This window comes from Siniperca chuatsi, linkage group LG3, assembly GCF_020085105.1.
Source record: "Siniperca chuatsi isolate FFG_IHB_CAS linkage group LG3, ASM2008510v1, whole genome shotgun sequence".
Classification (NCBI taxonomy): domain Eukaryota; kingdom Metazoa; phylum Chordata; class Actinopteri; order Centrarchiformes; family Sinipercidae; genus Siniperca; species Siniperca chuatsi.
In genome coordinates, this window is record NC_058044.1 from 8,516,470 (window position 1) to 8,536,706 (window position 20,237).

Genomic DNA, 20,237 nt, shown 5'->3' on the forward strand with positions numbered 1-20,237 from the left:
ACCGAAGGCTTTCATTCCACATAATGTAATGTGAAGCTCATCAGCTACACATATCAGACTGCTGGGCAGAAGAGTAAAGCTGAAGTCGGGCGATATCTCCGTTACCCAGCAGAGTCTGACCTTTGCTTTGGCTTTTAATCAGAGGAGCTCTGATACATAACAGACTGCAAGTCTCAAGAGAGAGGGAGGGAGCCGAGAAACAACTAGACCAGAGTTTCAGCGTTGTTTTAGAAATCACTGGTTAGCATAGCTTTATTTACACAGGAAGTGAGTAGAATGTAATTTAAGGTCTAAGCACACACACATACACGCACCGCACAAACACATGTGACAGCCTACAGGATCTCTGCAACCAAAAAAGACAGAAATGACCCTGTGAATGGGTCGGCACTGGAAGACTGGGGGAGGGACAGACAAAGGGAGGAAGAGGGAATACAAGAAAAAGTAAGAGGATAGAGGGAGGGAGAGAGGAGAGGGGGAGGAGGTCATGTTTCCTCTGTTGAGCCCACTTCCTGTCCTGATCTCAAAATGGAGAGACTGTAAGAACGACATCCCTCTGCCTGTTTCAGTCTCCCCCTCCCTCCCTCTTCCACACATACACACACACACACACACACACACACACACACACACACATCAGAGAAACCCAAACCAGCCTCCCGCGGTATCCTACAAAGGAGATGAGAGGGAAAAGCAGGGAGCAGAAAAATATATCCCCAGTGGTCTTTGAAACATAAGGAAGCCTTCGTTTATAGAAGCAGAGAGACGCAGGACATTTTGTCCTGAAGTTGCACCACACCGTGTGTGTAATGTGTGGCCTATATATATGTGTGTGTGTGTGTGTGTGTTAAATTGAATTATGTGCTATGGCCATTACCAAAACATCAGTGCAGGATAATGTAATTCAGTGTGCTTGCCTGACACACATTGATTTTGATCAAAGTATTCCTAACGTGATTTTTTAAAAACATTTAACTTTAATTGTACAAATGTTCCTGTGCTACTGAGTCATTAACTGCAGATACTGTTTCTGTGTGGAATGGATCACTGTCTTCGGATTTAAAACTGCATTGTTACACACAGAAAACTTGGTAACCAATTATGCAATATCTCTTCAAAAATAAATTCACCTAACAAAGGCACATCACCTGCCTGTGGTTTTGTACCTTGCATTGTGTCGATCTTAATATCCATGAAAAAAATCCCACTAACAAGGTCTTCTCAGGTTTCCTCTCTCCACCTGGCTAGTAAATGTCTCATGTACCTTTGCGATTGGCACAGCTGTTTGAAAGCTATGAGTCATGCATCTGAAAAGATAAGTTGCCACCACACCACAACGTTAAGCTACTCTTTCACTCCAAATGTAAAAATATAAGAGACAGGACTGACAACTTTTAAGTTATGACCAATGAAGCAAGGGGAGTGAATCTATAGCAAAAACCTGAAAAAAACGCAATGAACCACCACAAACAGCATATTAACAACCTCTTATGTCCTGCCAACTACCCGGAACACCATGGCAACCACCTAGCAAAATCGTAGTGACACCCCAGCAACTCAAATTCAAAATATACTAGTAACACCTTTGCAGGCACATGGCAACTGCCTTACTTCACCTTCACCTTAGCAACCACCTAGTAGCCATAGGAACCACCTAGTAATACCCCAGAGCACATTAGCATTCACCCAGCAACCACCTTGAATAGCCTAGCAACGTCAACCACCCCAAAGACCATAGAAATCACCTAGCAACCACCTGTAAACGCACAATGAACATTAAAGCAACCTTGTATGTCACGCCAAATACTCGGAACACCTAAGAAAAACTTGGGTGACACCCAAATTTGAAATATCTAGCAACACCTTTGGAGCCACACGGCAACTGCCTTGCATCACATTAGCAACCACCTAGCAATGATCTACCAGCCATTTAGCAACACCTCACTGTAATACTAGCCTAAATGGGTTGCTTATTCAGCAAGCTCACGTACATTTAGAAAATTTAGCCTTTTTCTATTTGTAATCTACGGTTTAATAGGACGGTGTAGTCCCTCATTCGTCCAGGAGTGTTCTGTCGCAGAAAAGGTTTCAGTCGTAGTCATCTGGACACTGTTTTCAGAATCAAGACGTTTCGACTCCCATCCGGAAGTCATTCTCAAATGTGAAAAAATGGAAATTGAAAAAAAAGGCCTGTTGAAAACAATAGGCCTAATTACTGATTTCTGGGCTATTATGGAAACAATTAGGTCAGTTTCAGGTGAAACTAGCTAGAGTAATCAACAGATACTCAGGTAGACTCCTTCCTGAGGGCAGGGCTTATGTAACACAGAGTAGCTTAAATTTCCCGATCCATTTTTTCACATTTGAGAATGACTTCCGGATGGGAGCCGAAACGTCTTGATTCTGAAAACAGTGTCCAGATGACTACGACTGAAACCTTTTCTACGGTTTAATAGGTTATGGATTGCTAATATAATAGTATAGAGTGTACAGTACTCTAGTATACACAGACCTGAGTGCCACCACACACGCTTATCTGTATAGCTGTATGTGTGGGTGAATGTGTGTGTGTGGGTTTGAGTGTGAATATGGCTGCATGTGTGTGAGTGAATTTGGTCTCATGACTCTGGTTAAGCTGATGTTACTCTAAGGCTGTTTTGATTGGACCTACAGCTGAACTCTGATATTTAATAATGAGCCAATTACTCCCTCAGTTTCTGCCTCTTCCCCTCACACACACACACACACACACACACACACACACACACACACACAGACACACACACACATGCATGAAACACGCTAAACGACTGATTCATACAGTGAAATATAAACAACTAGTGGTTCATTAGCTGATGATTTGGCCATGACACATCACCGGACCCCAGGCCGTCACGTCATTAACCACTTCTGTTTTAGTTCACACTGACAGTGGATTTAACTTTGTGATTCCTGAGATCTTATCTGCTCTGCAGGACTGGTTTCTCTCTTGGAGCAGAGCAGATTCTTTGCTAATCTGGGGAGATGAGCAAGACAGATAAACACTTGCACATGGATAGATGATGATAAACAAAACTACACATGCACGCATGCATAATCTTAAAACTTTTACTTTATGCCCCTTACAACTATTAAATTGAACATATAAAAAATGATTTATTAATCAGTTATACCCTGATGATTTACAAGCAAGGTAGTTTGGAAGGGTAAAAGAGACATGTACTCGTTGGATGTCTCCCTCTGCTGGTATGAAAGGAGTAATGCAACATCTACTGTGGCACTTCACTGCCTGTAAATTTAGGCTCTCATCTTTTATCTTGTAACAAAAAAAAAGTGAAGTAGCTTAGTCTTTGCCAGGTGCTGAGCTTTTAAAATTTTTAGACACACACACAAAAAATCCTCATGCTTCAAATTTACAGTTTGCAGTTGTAAAACCAAATAGAGGAAGGACTTTTTGGGGGGGGATAAACTACAATTAAGTAGTAGAGGAATGAGGAGAGCACAATACATAAAGAAAAGGAAATAAAATAACCAATCTACTAGGGATTTCTTGTAAGCAAAAAGGGATTTCTGTAGTTTTGTATGAATTCAAACACTGACTTTTGTCTTCCAGGACACAAAATCCATTCCTGACATGTTTTCCGGAAAAATATACTCATGCAGATTGTACAGTTTTGCCAGATTTTGTGTGAGTCAGTCACACAGCATGGCTCAGCATGTCTGTGACTGACACTTTCAAACCTACATTTAACATCCTTACCTCCCTGTTCCTGTCAGTGAATGTGTGACCTGTCATCACCAGTAAGTCAGACTCTTATACAATAAAACACTATTGTTCAACATGAATTAGTACCTAATACCTGATGTTATAGTCTTTGACATCTCGCTAATTGTTCATACATTTCCAGACTGTACTGTCAGAGGGAAAGTAAACTCAGCAAAAGTTTAGAGGTTTGTCTATTTTTATACATAGCTTCTTAGACCTGGAGAGTGATGTTAAAGCTGCTGTTTAATGGTATGGGGAAAAAAAGATCAGATTTCAAATGTCAAGTCTCACATAGTGTAATTAATGTCTCAGAATGTATCATTACTAATGCATCATTTACTCTGTAAATTACATGCAAACACCACTGTTATTCTTTCAGTTGTCTATCAACACTAACAGCATGAGGTTTTCCTCTCCACTTGGTTCAAGAATGAAAATAACCAGCTGCAATTAGCCTTATTGCTTAAAGAGGCGAGACAACTATACTGCAAATCTCTACAATTAAGACTTTTAATTTAAATTTATCTCATGTTTTTATCCCTTATGGTTACTCTTGATCACTGAAAAATATGAGTTTTATAATCAAATCTAGTGAAGCCTATAGCAACTCTCCTGTAACAAGGCCCAAGATATCTGAATTTTCTGTGCATAAGTATTTTATGCATCTTTGTCAGTGATATCAGCTTAGATCTATTGATGTCATTGTGGCTGTAAATGGTCTAATGGTGTTGAATTGATAATTTAATGAATGGATCCGGGTGGAGGCAGGGCCTCACACTGACTTTGAAAGTGACAACTTTTCTGATGGTCAGTGTTGTTGGTGGGGGTCCTTTGTGAAAAGTAGAGACATTTTATTTAATGAGAGAAAAAGTAAAACTGGACAATGCAGAACTGGACTTGGTAAAACTGTTATAGCCAATACTGACAGTATTTACCGCACAGCGTTACAGCATTACCCAGAGCTTAAACTAGTTTTAGGATGCCTTTTATGGTGATAAAATGACTGATTTTAAAAAGGTCTCTTAGAAGGGTGAATTTTCAAAATATTCTACATTTCTGGGATGCTGTCATTCATTCTGTTTGTCTATTTTGTTTTGTTTTTTCTACAGTAAAGGCCTTCCTACAAAGCAACTTTTACAATAAGTTTTAAAGCCCCTGAAAAGTAGGTTTCAAATCTTAAGTGTTTCTCTATAATATTAAATATTCTAAATAAGCAGCAATTTAAAGTTAAGGTTTGGGGGAAACAAAACATCATTAGTTATTATTATGTAACAGACTGTAAAAGACTCTAATCTGCTTCATCAGGAAGCAGCCTGTGAGGGTGTGGTTTGATCAGATTTAGACAACAGCAGCATGGCAACCTAAACTAACAACCCTACAACTATCATATTCAAATGTTGCTAAATCCTGATTGGTATATGATGTTGTATGGAAGTACACACATCATGTTTTCCCAGCTGAGCCCAGTAACCTTCAAACCAGTATGAAGAGTTCAGACAGAAACACAAATGAAATCTCTCATGTGAAATGTACTGTAGGACCCCATCGCTCACAGGAAGACGCTGATTGAGAAGATTTGTTTTCAGGGCCTTTAAGATAAGCATTTTAAAGTAAGTCTTACCTTCCCAATCTCTTCTCTACAAGTGATCTAACAATGAAGTCAACAAAATATTTGTTTCTTTTTTCAATCAACAAAACCATTTGTATTGGAGTAAAGACCAAACATTTATTTTCCAGTTTCCTTTTCTCTGTCTGTGTTTACAAACTGATGACAAGCCTTGATTTACTTCATTCTTTGGCACACCCAAAGCATCAATTTTATTCACTCATTCAAAAAAAAGGTACAAAAGTTAGATTCTTCATCATTCATTCTACTGCAGACCTGCAGAGAGATCTCACATGGCTCTGAGAGCATTTAGTGGCATTTTGTGAGGCTGGATGAGCTGAAAAGCTCAAAGCAAAACCAACATTCAGGAGTGGTGAAATATACTGCATTTCTGTTAAAAATGGGTAAAATTAAAAATGAAATGGACACTTGCCATTGTTACATTATTGCTTGCACACACTGGTGCTAAATCTGATTTTCGCAGCATATGCACATTGCCCACATTTTAACAGTGCCAATGATCAATGATATTTGACTATTCTGCTCCATGTACTGCCTGAAAAACAAGGCTCAGGACATTCTTCAGTCAGTGCAGCTACATTCAGCAATGCAGTAACAGACACACATAAAACACACACATCAAATACATAAAAACAAACAACAAAGTAAATATTGTGGAGTCTTTGGCACTTTCTACAGAGGAGCTGAGAGAAGCACAGCAGCAACAGGGATGGGGGGGGGGGGAAACTAAACTGTTTAACTAACTGGTAAAAACAGAGATTTCTTCTTGGACATGCAGCCTTGTAACATTTTTATGAAACCTGCTGTCCAATATCTGTGTTACCTACAGTGCTGTGACAAAGTTTGTGCACCTCACATACTGTTTGTGGTGCTATTTAATCTGGACTCCACAGCAATTACTGGGTGAACAGTAACTTCCACAATAATATGCTCATGTGAACCAAATCAGAATTAATTTGACACCCTGAGATGATCTGTTTTAAGGTTGTAATGGCTAGAAGTCTGAATTACTGGTACAACTGCAATTTAGTTTGAAACATGTAGCTACAACCTGAGTGTGAGGCCTGAGCACACTGTTTTTTATTTATTTCATATGTGTATCATCATAAAATAAATGCCATTTTCCTATTATTTTAAGGTAATTTTATATATCATTATATAGGTTTTAGACAAACTTTTTAGGAATTACAGGGCCTTATGTTGGAGACCTGTGTGTGCGTGTGATGCCTGTCTCTCCCCAAGTTTCCTGTCTGTCTCTATACTATTAATTATTCAGTAAAAAGGTAAAAACGCGCAAAAGATAATCTAAAAAAATACCTTTAAAATAATTCCTTCTGTCAAAGAGGTTATTTTAAAAAAAAAGTATCAACATATTTTAATGAAATCTGGCGGAATGGGTCAAGGAACAAGTGATTTGTTTTAGGGCATTTTCAGCCATTATGGAACATTTTTGCTTTATTCCAAACTCAAGTGCAAACTATTGCACTTGAGAGAAAACAGGTGCACTTCTCCTATAATGGATTTTAGTTGGTTGCTCTGTCACATAAAACAAAACTTATGAAGACTGCAATGTAGAATAAGGATGAAGGAATCTCCACATATCAGCACACACAGTTATAGATATTTTTTTGCTGCACCTTATTAAAAAGCTCTTCTTTAACTGTGTTCTCCAGATCTCTTCATTCAAGAACTGCAATGTGTTTGTTCCCCAAAACAAAATCAGGCAGCACTTCAGCAAAAGAAAGAATCACTTAATGTCTTGAACATTTTGGTGAACTTTATAAAATTCACCGAAAGCCTTTTTCCTGAGTTGGTTTGGGAGAAACGCATTCACTTAATTAAATCTTTCATTGTGTGTATTCTGATGGAGTTACACATTAAGATATAGTTTAAAAACATTTTCTATTATTGATATAACAAATGTATGCAGCTTTTGGGGAGCTGTGCACTCTGAGTGCCTTTTAATTTAATTTTAAAAATCACTTTTTGATCAATAGCGGCAGAAAAATAAATTGAATCTATAAAACAACTCAAGGCATATAAAAACTTTTTCACAGCACTGTATCTTCCCCCAGTAAACAGTATGGGCTTTACAAAAGCAATAATGGGGCACTGTCAGGGATTTCTTTTGCCCACAAAAAAGTACACCGTCTGTGTGTGTGTGTGTGTGTGTACACAGAGTGTCTTGCGGATGCTATTTGCCGTTGGGGGGCAGATAGTAGGGGTGAAACAGTCTCTCGTGGCTGCAGATGTGCAGAGCAGCGTGTGTGTGCATCAGTAACCGTGGAAACCGTGAGGTGAAGTAGCTGACGAAGCCTTCGGGCAGCTCGCCGAGAGTCTCCTGCACCTCCGGTGGCAACTCGTGGTAGTGATGCTTCTGTAACATGCAATGTTAACGTGCACAAGGTCAAAAACATACTGATGTGTCAAAGTGTGTCTACTTGTATAAAAAAAAACAGTGCATGTCATGTAAGCATGCACGCTGACCTTATTCCTCATGGCTCTCAGCAGATCTCTGACCGAGTTTCCTTTATATGTCCTGAAGCGCCTCAAGTCTGGAATGTACACAGGAAGAAATGGATTACAGACCACTGATGGCTTCGTCATCCTGCACAGGTGTAAACAGTGCAGTTATGTGATACTACGTGTGTACCTGTCTGCAGAGGCACAGATATGTGCATCCTCCAGTTGGTTCGAACCACTGCTCTTCCTGCAGTCTCCAGTCTGACCACAATCGGACTGTCGGCTGGCTCCTTCTCTATGCGGTCACTCACGTCCTACACACACACACACACACACACAAACAAAATAGTTTCTGGAATCTACAAACAGACACATGATGATAAATAAAAGGGATACAGGAAAACATATGCTACCCAGGTATATACTCATACCCCTCTTGCACATTTCCTGCTCGGTGTTTATTATCAGAAAATGAAAAGTAAACATCTAATGAGACAGCTGTCCCTTTGTGTAACTATGACTAAAGGACCACAGAGAACTGAATTAACACACCTGGAAAAAGAGCAGCTGCTTCTCGGGGCTCCAGAAGAACGGATGTTTGAGCACACAGGCGGTGGAGGGGCGGGACTCGGCCTCAGCGCTGATCATTTGCTCAATCAGATCCTGTGCTATGACGTTATCTGGATTTGAGGGAGAAACAGTTTTAATATGATGATTATTCATGTCCAAAATACAGCCTGCAACACCTTTCTGTTTAATTTTGCAATTACAGCAATGTCTGAAAATTGCATGAAACCATAAAGAAATTGTGATTATTTAAAAGGGACTCGTCTTCACAGATAGTTCTACCTAAGAGGCTCAAGTCATAGCAAGAAAATCCCTTGAGCACTGAGTGTATTTGCAAGAAAGTTGTATTGTTGAGGTGTGATTTGATTTGACCAGGGCTCATGGTGGTTCAGGACTGAATCATTATATGCAGGAAAGGGAGGTGGTTGGGTAAATTTACAATAAAAATCTTTCTATTTGAGAATTTTATGCTGAAGTATTGTGGGATTTAAATCTTCCAAAGTTATGCAGGAATTCACCAAACTAGTTTTAATACTGGAGCAAAAGAATAATAACTGACTGAACCAAAGACCGCTCTCACCGTGTATATCCTCCATAAAATGCAAGAGTGTATATTCTCCTGACAGGATGTTGACCTGTCGTCTCAAAGCATCCCCAAAAGGGTGCTGCCCCCTGCTGACCACGTAGTAGAACACACAGCCTGCTGAGAACACGTCCACCGCTGCTGTCTGTAGCAGGAAGAGGAGAAACACTGGATCAGAGGCCCAAAAAATACAGACATGCACACTGTCTTAAAAGAAATACCAGTCTCTACGTCAGAGTTCCTACCTCAGAGGTTTGAAACAAGTAATCTTTCTTTTATAGGCCATTTGGCACTCGCTCCATGCTCTTGAAAATAAAATACCAAAGTATGTCCCATTCATACATGACAATTTGACCAACTGTGGCCCTTTTAGCTAACAAGAGGAGCAAATGTTCAAAGAAAGACAAATTCTGCAGTAGGTAATATTTGTGTGCATCCTACCGGTTTGTTGCAGGGAGTATCCCGCAGTACTTCGGGAGCTATCCACCCTTCAGTTCCTGGAATTCCTGACCGCAAAGAGAAGCTGGTCCGACCGTCTGGGATCTTCTTACAGAGTCCAAAGTCAGAGATGAGAGCTCGGACCCGACCCAGCGCACTGGGACCAGAAAGGAGGATGTTTCTAGGCTTCAGGTCACGATGGACTAAAGGAGGAGCGAAGAACCAAATTGTGGTTTGGGTGGGGAGAGAGAAAGAATTTAGAAACACCATTTTTATATGCACTTGTATGTGTACATGTATATACAGTATATGTGTGTGTATCTCAGACCTATGTTGAGCGAGTGGAGGTGCGAGAGGCCACACATGGTTTGTTCCAGAAGAGTTATAGGATTCAGCTTAGGAAAACAAGATGGATCCTCCACATACTGCAAAAAACACGCAAGAACTTAGCGGATGTCATTTTAAATGACTGCTCAATAATGATAATAAAAAGGTCAACTAACAAGGCCCTACAGTACCGACCTGTTGCAGGGTTGCAGCGCACAGCTCGATGGCGATGTAAGTGAAGAGGCGGTCTCTCTCTGTGCAGAAGTATCGGATGACGTTCGGGTGTGTGTCAGACTCTCTGAGGAGCTGCACCTCACGTTCTGCTACCTCAAAACACTCCGGCAGTATTCGCTTCACCGCTACCTGGCGTCCATCAAAGTTACCCCTAAAGTCACAAAAACAGAGCGACACAACATATTATGCACAGTACCGTGTGTCCCTGAGACAATGTAGTTGATCTCAGAGAAGTTTGTTGGTAACCACACATACTTAAGAACATTTGCTGTTTTTATAGTAAATTGCAGGTTTTGTACACTTTAAATACCGTGAATACTTTATGTTAGTGTTGACCATTTTCATTTTCAAGTATTTATTTTGACCAACTAGGTCAAGTTAGATGACATTTTGACATGTCACAGTAGGAAACGCACAGGTGTCAAATAAAAAATAAAAATTGATGGCTGGCTTTCATTTAACTGCTTAAGTTTCAGAGTCCTGGTGTTGTGCATGCTGCCTTACTGTCACACTGTCATGGCTTACTGGGACACTTGAATAGAACAGAGGCATCATTAATATTATTAGTAACACCTGTGCTTTTCCTACTGTGACATGTCAAAATGTCAAAAGGCCTATTGCTGAGGCCACAATTTGTTTGAGATCACAGTGACCATTTAGTCAGCTTTATATTTTGTTTCATATTTATAAGCATTATGTACTGTATATTACGCAAAGATTATGTAACATACTCCTTGCGGAAGTATGCTGTTTTCGAAAACATCAGCTTCTCTGATGGTGTGTTCACTGATGCTCCAACATCCAAGATTTGACAGCAGCCTTTCCAATACAACAAATAACCAAATAAATGTGGTAATAAACAAAAAAGTCTTCCTGGATGGTAAGAAATCAATCTCATGATATGCTTGAAAATGCTTGACAGAAATGTACACAAATGTAAAAGTACACCTGTTTAGCACTTAATGATCTAAAACGTGCAAATCCATTAATATCGTCCTTTGATTAAGGCCAGTACCATTAGCTGCTGAAACAGCGCTGTGTTAAAATACACATACTGTACCTGAAGACAAAAGTTCCCGCTGTGCCGTGTCCAAGCACCTCGGATGGAGTGAAGGAGATTTTTCCCACCTGCACCTCCTCACTGTTTCCTTCTGAGAGAGGTAGGAAGGAAGAACGAAGCAGCAACAAATTAATCTCATCTTAATGGTGAGTGAAGGAAATAATATACAGTATGTCTAAACACAGACAGTTTGGTGTGTTACCTGCTGTGGGTTTGAGCCCATTGGTGCCATTTTTATCGACATCTGAGTTGCTGCTGCTGTGAGTGTGAGGACTAGGTGGAGGGTCCGCAGATGCAGACTGAGAGTCTGGATATAGAAAAGTAAAGATATATTATATGCGACACTTGCAAGTATTGCATAGTTCTTTATTTGGATAGTCCATCTACAGAGTTTATAGAGTATTTGGACTGTTTCGCTTTGTCTGTAGATGTTTAACAGATTATCAATAGAGTATATGTGACAATTCATGAACATACCCTAACCAAGATGGTTTTTGTGCTTAAACCTATCCAAACCTAGAAAACACCTAAAAACCTAGAAACAGTTGAATTGTTGAATCTCAACTAATAAGCTGTTGAAATGTTACAAAAACAATCTGTAGGCATACTATCCAAATAAAGTGTCACCCTAACTTTTTCTGCACTCAATTTAATCAAGGAATGAATGAATAATAGATTTAAGATTTCTAGGCATTGAGAAAAATGCTGTGCTGTGCTACTTTATGCATTTTAATAATCCTTCATTTCTCAAGTGCAATGCAAAGAAAAATGTTTAATTACTGAACTGGACCCCAAGTTCATTAAATAAAGGGAATACAGCATTATAGAGAACTTGCATTATAAGTTACTTACCACTGGAAAGGTTTGTGTCAGTACAATGGGTTGTCTCTAAAGAAACCAAGGTCACGGTCTGCGTGTTTGTCTGCATGTTGGTCTGAATGTTGGTCTGCATGTTGGTCTGCATGTTGTTCTGCATGTTGGTCTGCATGTTGGTCTGCATGTTGGTCTGCATGCGCTGGAGCCGAGACTCAAAAGCCTCCTCCAGCTGCCTTTGAGCTTTCAGCTGCTGGGCTGCACGCTGGAGAAACACACACAGATTACACTTTTGTTTGAGAGATCAGTATTGACAATATTGAAGAGGGTGAATAAATGAAGCTCTTTTTTGAGAAAGATTAAATTATATTATGATTATAAAAGTCTCCTTTGCAACACTCGAAAACACTGCTAATTTGAAGTGAGTGAAATTTTGCAAATAAATCTGAGCTTTATTAATATGCTAATTTATGCAGGCAGGTTCTCCAAACTCTAATTAGATCATTGAGTCTGTAGGGACAAGCTTTGGTGTAAATCTGATGTGTCTATCATGTATTGTTGTTCATCATGATGACTTAATGTCCGGTTCATGATGTGTACCATGGCAGCAGGATAAGTTAACAGCTACAGTATTGGTGAATTTTGCATTTCTGGGTTTATTTTGTTTTCTTATTCCTGTTCATAATAAGTTAAATGTATAACATATGAACATCACATAACGCCAAATTTAATTATCTGAAGAGAAATCCATATTGGAAAACATATCTGTGAGGGTTTCTACTCCCCGAGAGAAGCCTCAACAGACCAAACTGAATTGCAGCCACAGAAGAAGTTGCATTTTAGTAAGAGTTACAGCTCTCACTTTCTCCTCAAGGGGAAAATCTATTAAAAGGTGCCCTGTGCAGCTGTCTTATAAACAAACAAAAGTCATGTTTAGATTCAGTGATACTCCTGTATCCTTGAGGTCTAACAAATGTGTTCTTCCTCATAAAACATTTTTTTTTAAACCAAGCATTGTTTACATCCATGTTTACTAGCTATCAGTCTTCTTCTTCCCTGTCTTTGCCAGCTTAAGACAAAATATTCATACCTGTTCCTTAAGGGTTAATGAAGAACATTCTGGTACATGACAGAACTTACGTAAGTAGAAGCAGACAAAGCAGGCTGAGGAAAACTAGGTGCTCCATGAAATGAACATTTCTATCACAAAATAACTCTTTGGATGCAATGTCAATCATAGATCAAAGGCACATAACTGTTTGAGAGTATCTAAGAATGCATATTTCCCCTAACACACTCTCACAGGGGCATGCAGTCTGCCACCATCTGCTCATATCTTTGAGAATGAAACATAAAAACAGAATGAAAAACTACATCTTAAAACACACATGCATCTTAACAACAGACAGACATAAGACACACACACTCACAATGGGGTACGTGAGCGCGAAGGCCAGCCATCCTCCCAGCAGCAGCGTCAGAACAGCCAGAGTAAGACGGTCCTGAGTCATATAGACCGGCAGCACAGTGGCCGGCCTCTGGGCCTGTCCTGATGTCCTCCCATCAACCCCTCCTCTATTAGCATTAGTGTCGCTATGGCTACCAGCAACTGTCTGGAACTGAAGGACACAATAACAATAACAGGGATAAGTAACAATGGAAATATAATGAGGTTTCATGTGCTTTCATCTGTGATTGTCGTCAATGTTCTCTGTAAAGCAGTTTACAATGAAAGTGGTTGTTAAAGGGGTATTTAGTAGTTTATTACATCAATGATTTGGTCTCTGGGACACCTTGAAGTAGCCTATAATGGACAGTGATAGCCTGATAGAAGATGTCTGTTATCATTCCTGTTATTTACTGACTCTCAGGTGTAGACTGCAGTAGTGACACAGAAGTAGTTTGGAGCTGTGACTCACGTAGCGCTGGTGGTAGTACGAGGCAGGAGAGACAGGGGAGGCAGAAGGTCGAGGGGGGATGACTGCCTCACCCGAACGCTGCAGGTTGACAGGGAAATCCCTCAGCATGGTGGTGTGAGCTACTGGGGGGAGCTCGTGATGACCTAAAACCCACAAACACACAGATATAATGCATTTAGAGCTGTATGAGTGTCTCTGTTTGTGTCAGGGTTGGGGTCACCTTCTTGTCTGGTCAATAAATCAAAGAGATATCTCAGTCTTGAGGGAATGTTGTGACCTTTGTTTCCTTGCATTCCTTCACAAACCAAGCTAAGGTAAAATGTTTGCAGGACACAGTCCAAACTGTGTAAAAGTAGTAATTCAGTTTGTTGGAGAATTTAAATTTTCCTCTGAAAAATATAAACTTGTGGATGTCTTTTTATGTCTCTGCATGCAGTTTTAAGACATGCTGAACATAACGTGAGATTTTACAAGGTTAAGTTATTGTGATATTTGCTTGTTTTAGCTCAATACTTAGATTCCCATGTAACCAGTTTGCTTATCTGCTCAAAGGTAGACAAAATACACCTACTGCAACAACAGGGATGAAATACTTTGCAGCTGTCATTTTAAAATGAACATATTTCTCAACTAATATGTTTTACAAGAAAATACAGAACCTGGATAATTATTTACAAAATACACAATATTAGTTTGCTATGGCTGTAGGCACATGTAACCAGGAAACTTGTTAATAGTACAGAACTAGTTTAGTTAGACCAGCCACCCAGCTTTCGAGAAGTTTAAGTCTTCATTGTTATTGGATGACCTCCAGTAATATAGTTTAGTTTTGTGCTAAGGCCCCAGTACCATGAGCCAATGGCGTAGTCCAAGTGACACTGGACGAAGCACGAGGCCAACAGTTTTAGTGACTCCCTGTCCAGTAGTCTAGCCCTTCTGGCCAGGTATCTATCTAGCGTTTACCTTGCCCAAAACCTTCAGGGCCTATGTTCCCATCAAGGATGCAACCCAGGTAGCTAACTGGGGATTTATTGTAATCGATTCCCTGTCAATCTTAATATACAGAGCTGTTTCCTTATTTAGTTTAGGCTTTGAACCAAACACGATAGACTCTGTCTTGACCAAGTAGTCGAAGCCTGTTGTCTGATAGCCAGATCTTTAGTCTCCCTAGCTCATCAACTAGTATTTCCTGTATTCTTACTTTGTCTTTATGCGTTACTAGTATGGCTGAGTCGTCTGCATATAAGAATAAAATAATGGAGGTAAGGTGGCTGCGTAGTCTGTGAGTGTGTGAGCGTTTACCTATTAGCAGCCAGTGGTTTTTCCGGCTGTTTGTGCTCCCTGGAGGATAGCGCACATCAGTAGACGGTGTGATCTCACACTCCCCTCGCTCACTGACCGTCACTCCGGTTGTCACTGGACCCTCAATTCGAGCCAAGGTCAGTCCTCGAGGCTGCCATGGCAACAAGAAGCACAAACCAGTCACACAATAGCTATCTTGTTATCACCTCGATCGTTATCGGTTCCTTATTGTCCGATACACCTGATCTGATATACTGTAACAACTTTTGCTAGGAAACTGGGTGTGTGAGTGTACTTATATGATAAAAATAGATTATATATTTAAACTCACCACTAATGAGACTCCATGGTGGACAAGGGAGGTGGAGGCATAGAGGTGGGTGTCCAATTTTCCTACATAGAGAGTGGGTCTTGAAGAAAAAAAGGTTAGGTTATTCTCTTGTGTGTCTATCAGCAGATGTACAAACTGGTTTTTATTGAAATGGATAGATCAGGACAAGAAATTACAGATGACATTTTGGGATTTCCACAGCATAGCAGTTAATGAAAAAAAATTAAGATACAGACTAGTTTTGAATCAAAATTATATGTTTACAGGGACATATTGCGACAGAAAACTTGTTTCTGATTGGCTGGCAGGTGTCCCTTAAAACACATAACCAGACAACTCAAACATAGTTCCAGCCAACAGTTTAACAAATGCTGTAAATGTACTGTATATTAAACTGCAGTACTAGTACTTTATGCTGCATTACAGTACAAGTTAACTCTGAGTGGTGAAACACACCTAACCAAAGGATAAACAGACTACAAGCAAACTTTAAAAAACGGGAGACGTTTTCAACACAGCTTATCTTTTTGCCTGTAGTAAGTGGATGAGCAAACATGATAATATAACCTGAGGGAGAAAGAAAATAACAGACTCAGTAATTCTTGTTCTGCCTTGTCCATTAAATTTGCATGTCAGGACACCTCTTAGTATCTTATCACTTACTTAAATTTTAAGTGACTGGAACAATGCCTTTGGTTGTAGGAGGTAATTGATGTCGGCCAAGCTTTGTGCAGTCTGACAGAAATAAATTACTGTGTGTGTATGTACAATTTCTCTTACACAAGTTGTGTTTGTGCGCTGGCTTGCTCCTTCACAAACTGATAGCTCCACTTCAATGTAGAGTGTGCGTCTGCCTGGTCGTTGGCAGAGGAGAAGGTGAGGAAGCGTAGCGTTTCCATGGCGAGGGACAGGTGGGGGGCGTGTCTTAGTGAGTCGCCAGAGTACAGGTAGACCCCGACGACGGGCGATCCGTAGTTCTGACTCCACAAGACGTCACCTGGAAGAGAAAAACACACAGCACTTACAGCCTTACTGGGGGGGAGAGGTGAAAAAAAAAAAGAAACATAACAACCCTTTCATTTAACGGTAATAAAATATTCACATAGTAAAAACCACACACCTCTCCCTACCTGACTCTCTGTCAACTGTCACAACGAGACCATCACCACTCGACACAAGATGGGCCATCTCTGGAAGTACAACAGATAGGACAGGTAAGTTTGGACAAGTTGGAAAGTGACATCTTTGAGACGCTTCAAGAGATTTCACACTTTCTTTCAGGTTTCAAACATCAGACGTGAAGTCCTCGTTCATTTCATTGTTCAATCTTGAACCGCTTTATCTGGTTGTTTTGAATATAAATATTAAACTAGAAAGCACTCACCTCCACCAAGGTTGCGCAATCCTCTAAATTTGTAGTATTAATTTTAATCACACTGACAGACAATTATGACAAACATGTGCCAGATGTTTTTCATTCAAATAAGTGCAGTAGTTCATGAGCAAGTAGGAATAATGTTCCAAAAATGCTCTATCTCACAATGTTGAGAAATCTTTAATTCAGATCTGTACCAAAATATTAATGACTTGTTCTTTGACTCGTGGCTTAACTTTTGACTTTATTTGACTGAAATCCTGCCCACAAACAAACAGGACTGAAAACAACTCCTTGGTGGAAATAAACAACTAAAGGTTTGAGGGTGAAAGTGAACTCAAAGTGAAGAGACTGTACAGTGCTCTATTTTTTTTTAAATCTGTCCAGACATACAGGTATCTAAATACATGTGTTTTTAATCCTCTAACATGTCACAAAGCAGGTTCTGCAAGGGTATAATCAGTTCTTGTCTACACTGAAGTAACCCAGCTAATTAAACTGCCATATCAGTCTGTGTAACTGGATGTGTGTATGTGAGAGACGTACTGTAGTCTTGTTTCTCATCGTAAGGTGGAGCTGAGTAATCATTGTATGTAGCGTTCCACCGCAGCTCCTGTGTCTTGGTGTCAAACATGGTAACCATGTATTCTGGAAAACAAACAGGTGCAAAGTTCATAAACAATAAGCCAAGATGCATGAAAGCACCTCAGCCACGTGTGTGTGTGTGCATGTTAGTGTGCACCCGTGCGACATACCTGTGCGTCCAATGTAGAGCAGAGGAGTGTTGGGGCAGATGGATTCAGAGGAGGAGGTGGTTAAACTGGTTTGCTTCTCACCTGTTTCAGGATCCACCACGAACCACACATCCTGCTTTTTACCTTCATGTGCACATACGCACACACAGACACACACGTGCACAGGCAAACACAAGTATTAGCAAACAGCAAGTGATGATAAAGTAGGTGCTGTATTTCTCTGCATATCTGTCTCTCACACACACACACACACACACACACTGTCTCACCTGTATAGAGAATACCATCAGAGCTCCTGCAGGGAGCTGACTGAACCAGCTCTGGGATGGTGAAAGGCAGTTTCTGCAGATACATCCAAACAACGGGGTCATAACGTGAAAACCGACACACTAACACACACAAACACACACACACTGCAGTCGTTACCATCAGGCCTTCCTTGTGCTTGCCGCCCAGAACATACAAGCTGCCATCGTTTGGGTCTGGGAGAAAACCCGGCCTATAAAAACAACATTGATACATCAGTCCACTGATTAGATTAGGTGTGTGTAGGGCACTGAAATGTTTCAATACTGTTGCCTCTTTCAGCACCGATACTTTTTCCAACACCTTGCCTTAATAAATATGTGTTTATTTAAAAAAAGCAGCTCTACAAGGGCTTTGCCTAAACAAAATTGGCAAAATTGTGATTTAAACCAGGAACTATCTGATGTCCTGAAAGGTAGAATGGACTACATGGAGGAAAGCCCTACTGTGCTAGTTATTGTTTACTCATTGTGTCGTCCCAGTAAACATGTGTGTGAAATCTGGAATCACCCAATTCATTCTTAAATTATGGCTGAAAACCTATTTTGAGGTCACAATGACCTTTGACCCTTGAGTCACCTATTCAGTGTCCGACCAACTGTGAAATATGGTCACAATCTCCCCTTCTGTTCCCGAGTCATGGTGTTGAATAATGACCAAAAAAGACATTATGATGTCAGTGAAGTTGACCTTTTGGGTAAAAAATGTCATCACTTCATCGTTGTATCCCATCAAACATCTGTGTGAAATCTTTGATTGAAATCATGATTACCGCATCAATTCTTGAGTTATGACCAACGGCAGAGTCTCACGCTGAGGCATAAAAACACTCAGTCCTATGCGTTATGTGCGTGTTTATGTGTGTTTGTGTACTTGCATGTGTGTGCGTGTTACTCACTCTGTGAGGTAGACGGGTACTTGAATAATGGGGTCTGAAAGAAATGAAATAACAATTTCATGAGAAATATTTTAAAGATGAAAATAAAAATTAGGAAATAGTATTGACGTTTATGCGTATGAACCTTCTCTTAGGGTCCACTTGATGTCTCCTGACTGTTTGGAGACAGCATGCAGACTACCGTCCAGTGTTGAGACGAACAGGAGGGATTCTGGGAGGGTGACTGATCTGACCCCTCCAACCTGATGGGTCGCCAGAAAGAGAGAAAGAAACTTCAGGCCAGCTGTCTTACAGGGAATTCAGTCACAGTGTCATGTATCTGAGATTTCTACATAGCTTGACTATAGCGTGCGTGTCAGTGGGAGTGTGTGTGTGTGTGTCAGTGGGAGTGTGTGCGCGTGTGTATGTGAAAGGGCTGCCAGGGGTTGACAGTCTAGTCCTGCAGTAAGTTTCTGCTCTTATAATTTACTGTGTTCCTCATATAGCAGGATATCCTGCAGGAGTGTGTGTGGTCACCGCTCCCATATTTACCCAACTGGCAACACAGAACTGAACAGCACACTAAGGCAAACACTGAGTCAACGTGCACAGAGACGCTCGTGCACGCGCACTGACGTTAACACACACACACACAGGCAGTATTAACTCAATTTGGACTAAACGTCGTATCATATCGTGGCAACTTTACTCGAGCCTGAAATAGACACAGAAGCGCAGTGGGATGCCAGTTGCAGTCTCCGCTGCGCATAAATAGCAAGACACACACAGTATTAACAATAACAGCAACAGCAGAAAGAAGGAACACAGTTTAACGGTACAAAATTTACCTGAAATAGTTTGCCTTCCCAGGACAACAGGAGAAGAGACAGAAGCAGGCGTCCCAGAGATCCCGTGACCCCCGAAACACTTTCTTTCATGGCTGTGAACAAACGGAGGACTAACGTTAAAGCTACTGAACTAACAACAGAGGTCGAACTCTCTCTCCATTTCCAGCACGGGCGTCCATCTGACAGATTAAGTTAGCACCGGCCGTTTAACATCGCGAAAGCCGCGCGGATAGTTAACAAACACGGTGAAATCTAAGCCAGTGGTACCGCTTTAAATCCATAATAACAGCAACGCAACCGTTCGTGTCACTATTCCATATTTCCGTGTTGGGACGGAACCGGTGACGTCAGGAGCGAACTGTCAAGCAGAGATGTGGGCGGGGCTCCTCGTCTCCGCGCTGAGTGACAAGAGGCTCAGCCAATGGGTGGGGAGATTTGGAGCAGAAGGGGAGGAGCTGTAGAAACGGCTGGAACACGTGGGAACGGACAGCAGGACAGAAACGAACACAACAAGAGCGCCTTTTTGTGCAATAGAAAGTAGTGGAGGGCGTCATTGTTGGTTGTTCTCTCTTTCTCAGTTTCCACCCCCCAATTCAATATGCTTTATTAGCAAGAGTGCAACAAAGGCAATATTTGCCAAAGCGTC

At 40.8% G+C, this 20,237-nt stretch overlaps 1 protein-coding gene across 2 annotated transcripts; it reads right to left on the reverse strand.

The window, feature by feature from the left end:
• Nucleotides 1-5,548: 5,548 nt before the first annotated feature.
• On the reverse strand, nucleotides 5,549-19,945 carry ern2 (endoplasmic reticulum to nucleus signaling 2). 2 transcript variants are annotated; one of them, XM_044191561.1, is made up of 24 exons: nucleotides 19,592-19,935; nucleotides 18,889-19,006; nucleotides 18,765-18,798; nucleotides 17,987-18,059; nucleotides 17,830-17,902; nucleotides 17,561-17,683; nucleotides 17,352-17,453; nucleotides 16,561-16,620; nucleotides 16,211-16,427; nucleotides 15,431-15,509; nucleotides 15,100-15,250; nucleotides 13,798-13,940; nucleotides 13,309-13,497; nucleotides 11,918-12,143; nucleotides 11,268-11,372; nucleotides 11,066-11,156; nucleotides 9,967-10,156; nucleotides 9,773-9,869; nucleotides 9,448-9,647; nucleotides 9,004-9,151; nucleotides 8,409-8,536; nucleotides 8,047-8,170; nucleotides 7,881-7,948; nucleotides 5,549-7,770 (listed from the first exon to the last, which is right to left on the reverse strand). In XM_044191561.1, the coding sequence occupies exons 1-24, from the start codon at nucleotides 19,679-19,681 to the stop codon at nucleotides 7,588-7,590; spliced, it is 3,012 nt and encodes a 1,003-aa protein (XP_044047496.1). In that variant the 5' UTR covers nucleotides 19,682-19,935; the 3' UTR covers nucleotides 5,549-7,587. The 2 variants fall into 2 exon arrangements, with proteins under 2 accessions (XP_044047496.1, XP_044047495.1); XM_044191560.1 differs by having other exon boundaries at nucleotides 17,830-18,059; nucleotides 19,592-19,945.
• Nucleotides 19,946-20,237: the final 292 nt, after the last annotated feature.

Excerpts from the sequence above, each read along its gene's own strand:
- ern2 (XM_044191560.1), bottom strand. The coding sequence starts at position 19,681 with ATGAAAGAAAGTGTTTCGGGGGTCACGGGATCTCTGGGACGCCTGCTT. Across the intron at positions 16,621-17,351 it reads CGATGAGAAACAAGACTACA|AGATGGCCCATCTTGTGTCG; the intron begins GTACGTCTCTCA and ends TTGTACTTCCAG. Across the intron at positions 9,648-9,772 it reads CCTCCACTCGCTCAACATAG|TCCATCGTGACCTGAAGCCT; the intron begins GTCTGAGATACA and ends CTCCTCCTTTAG.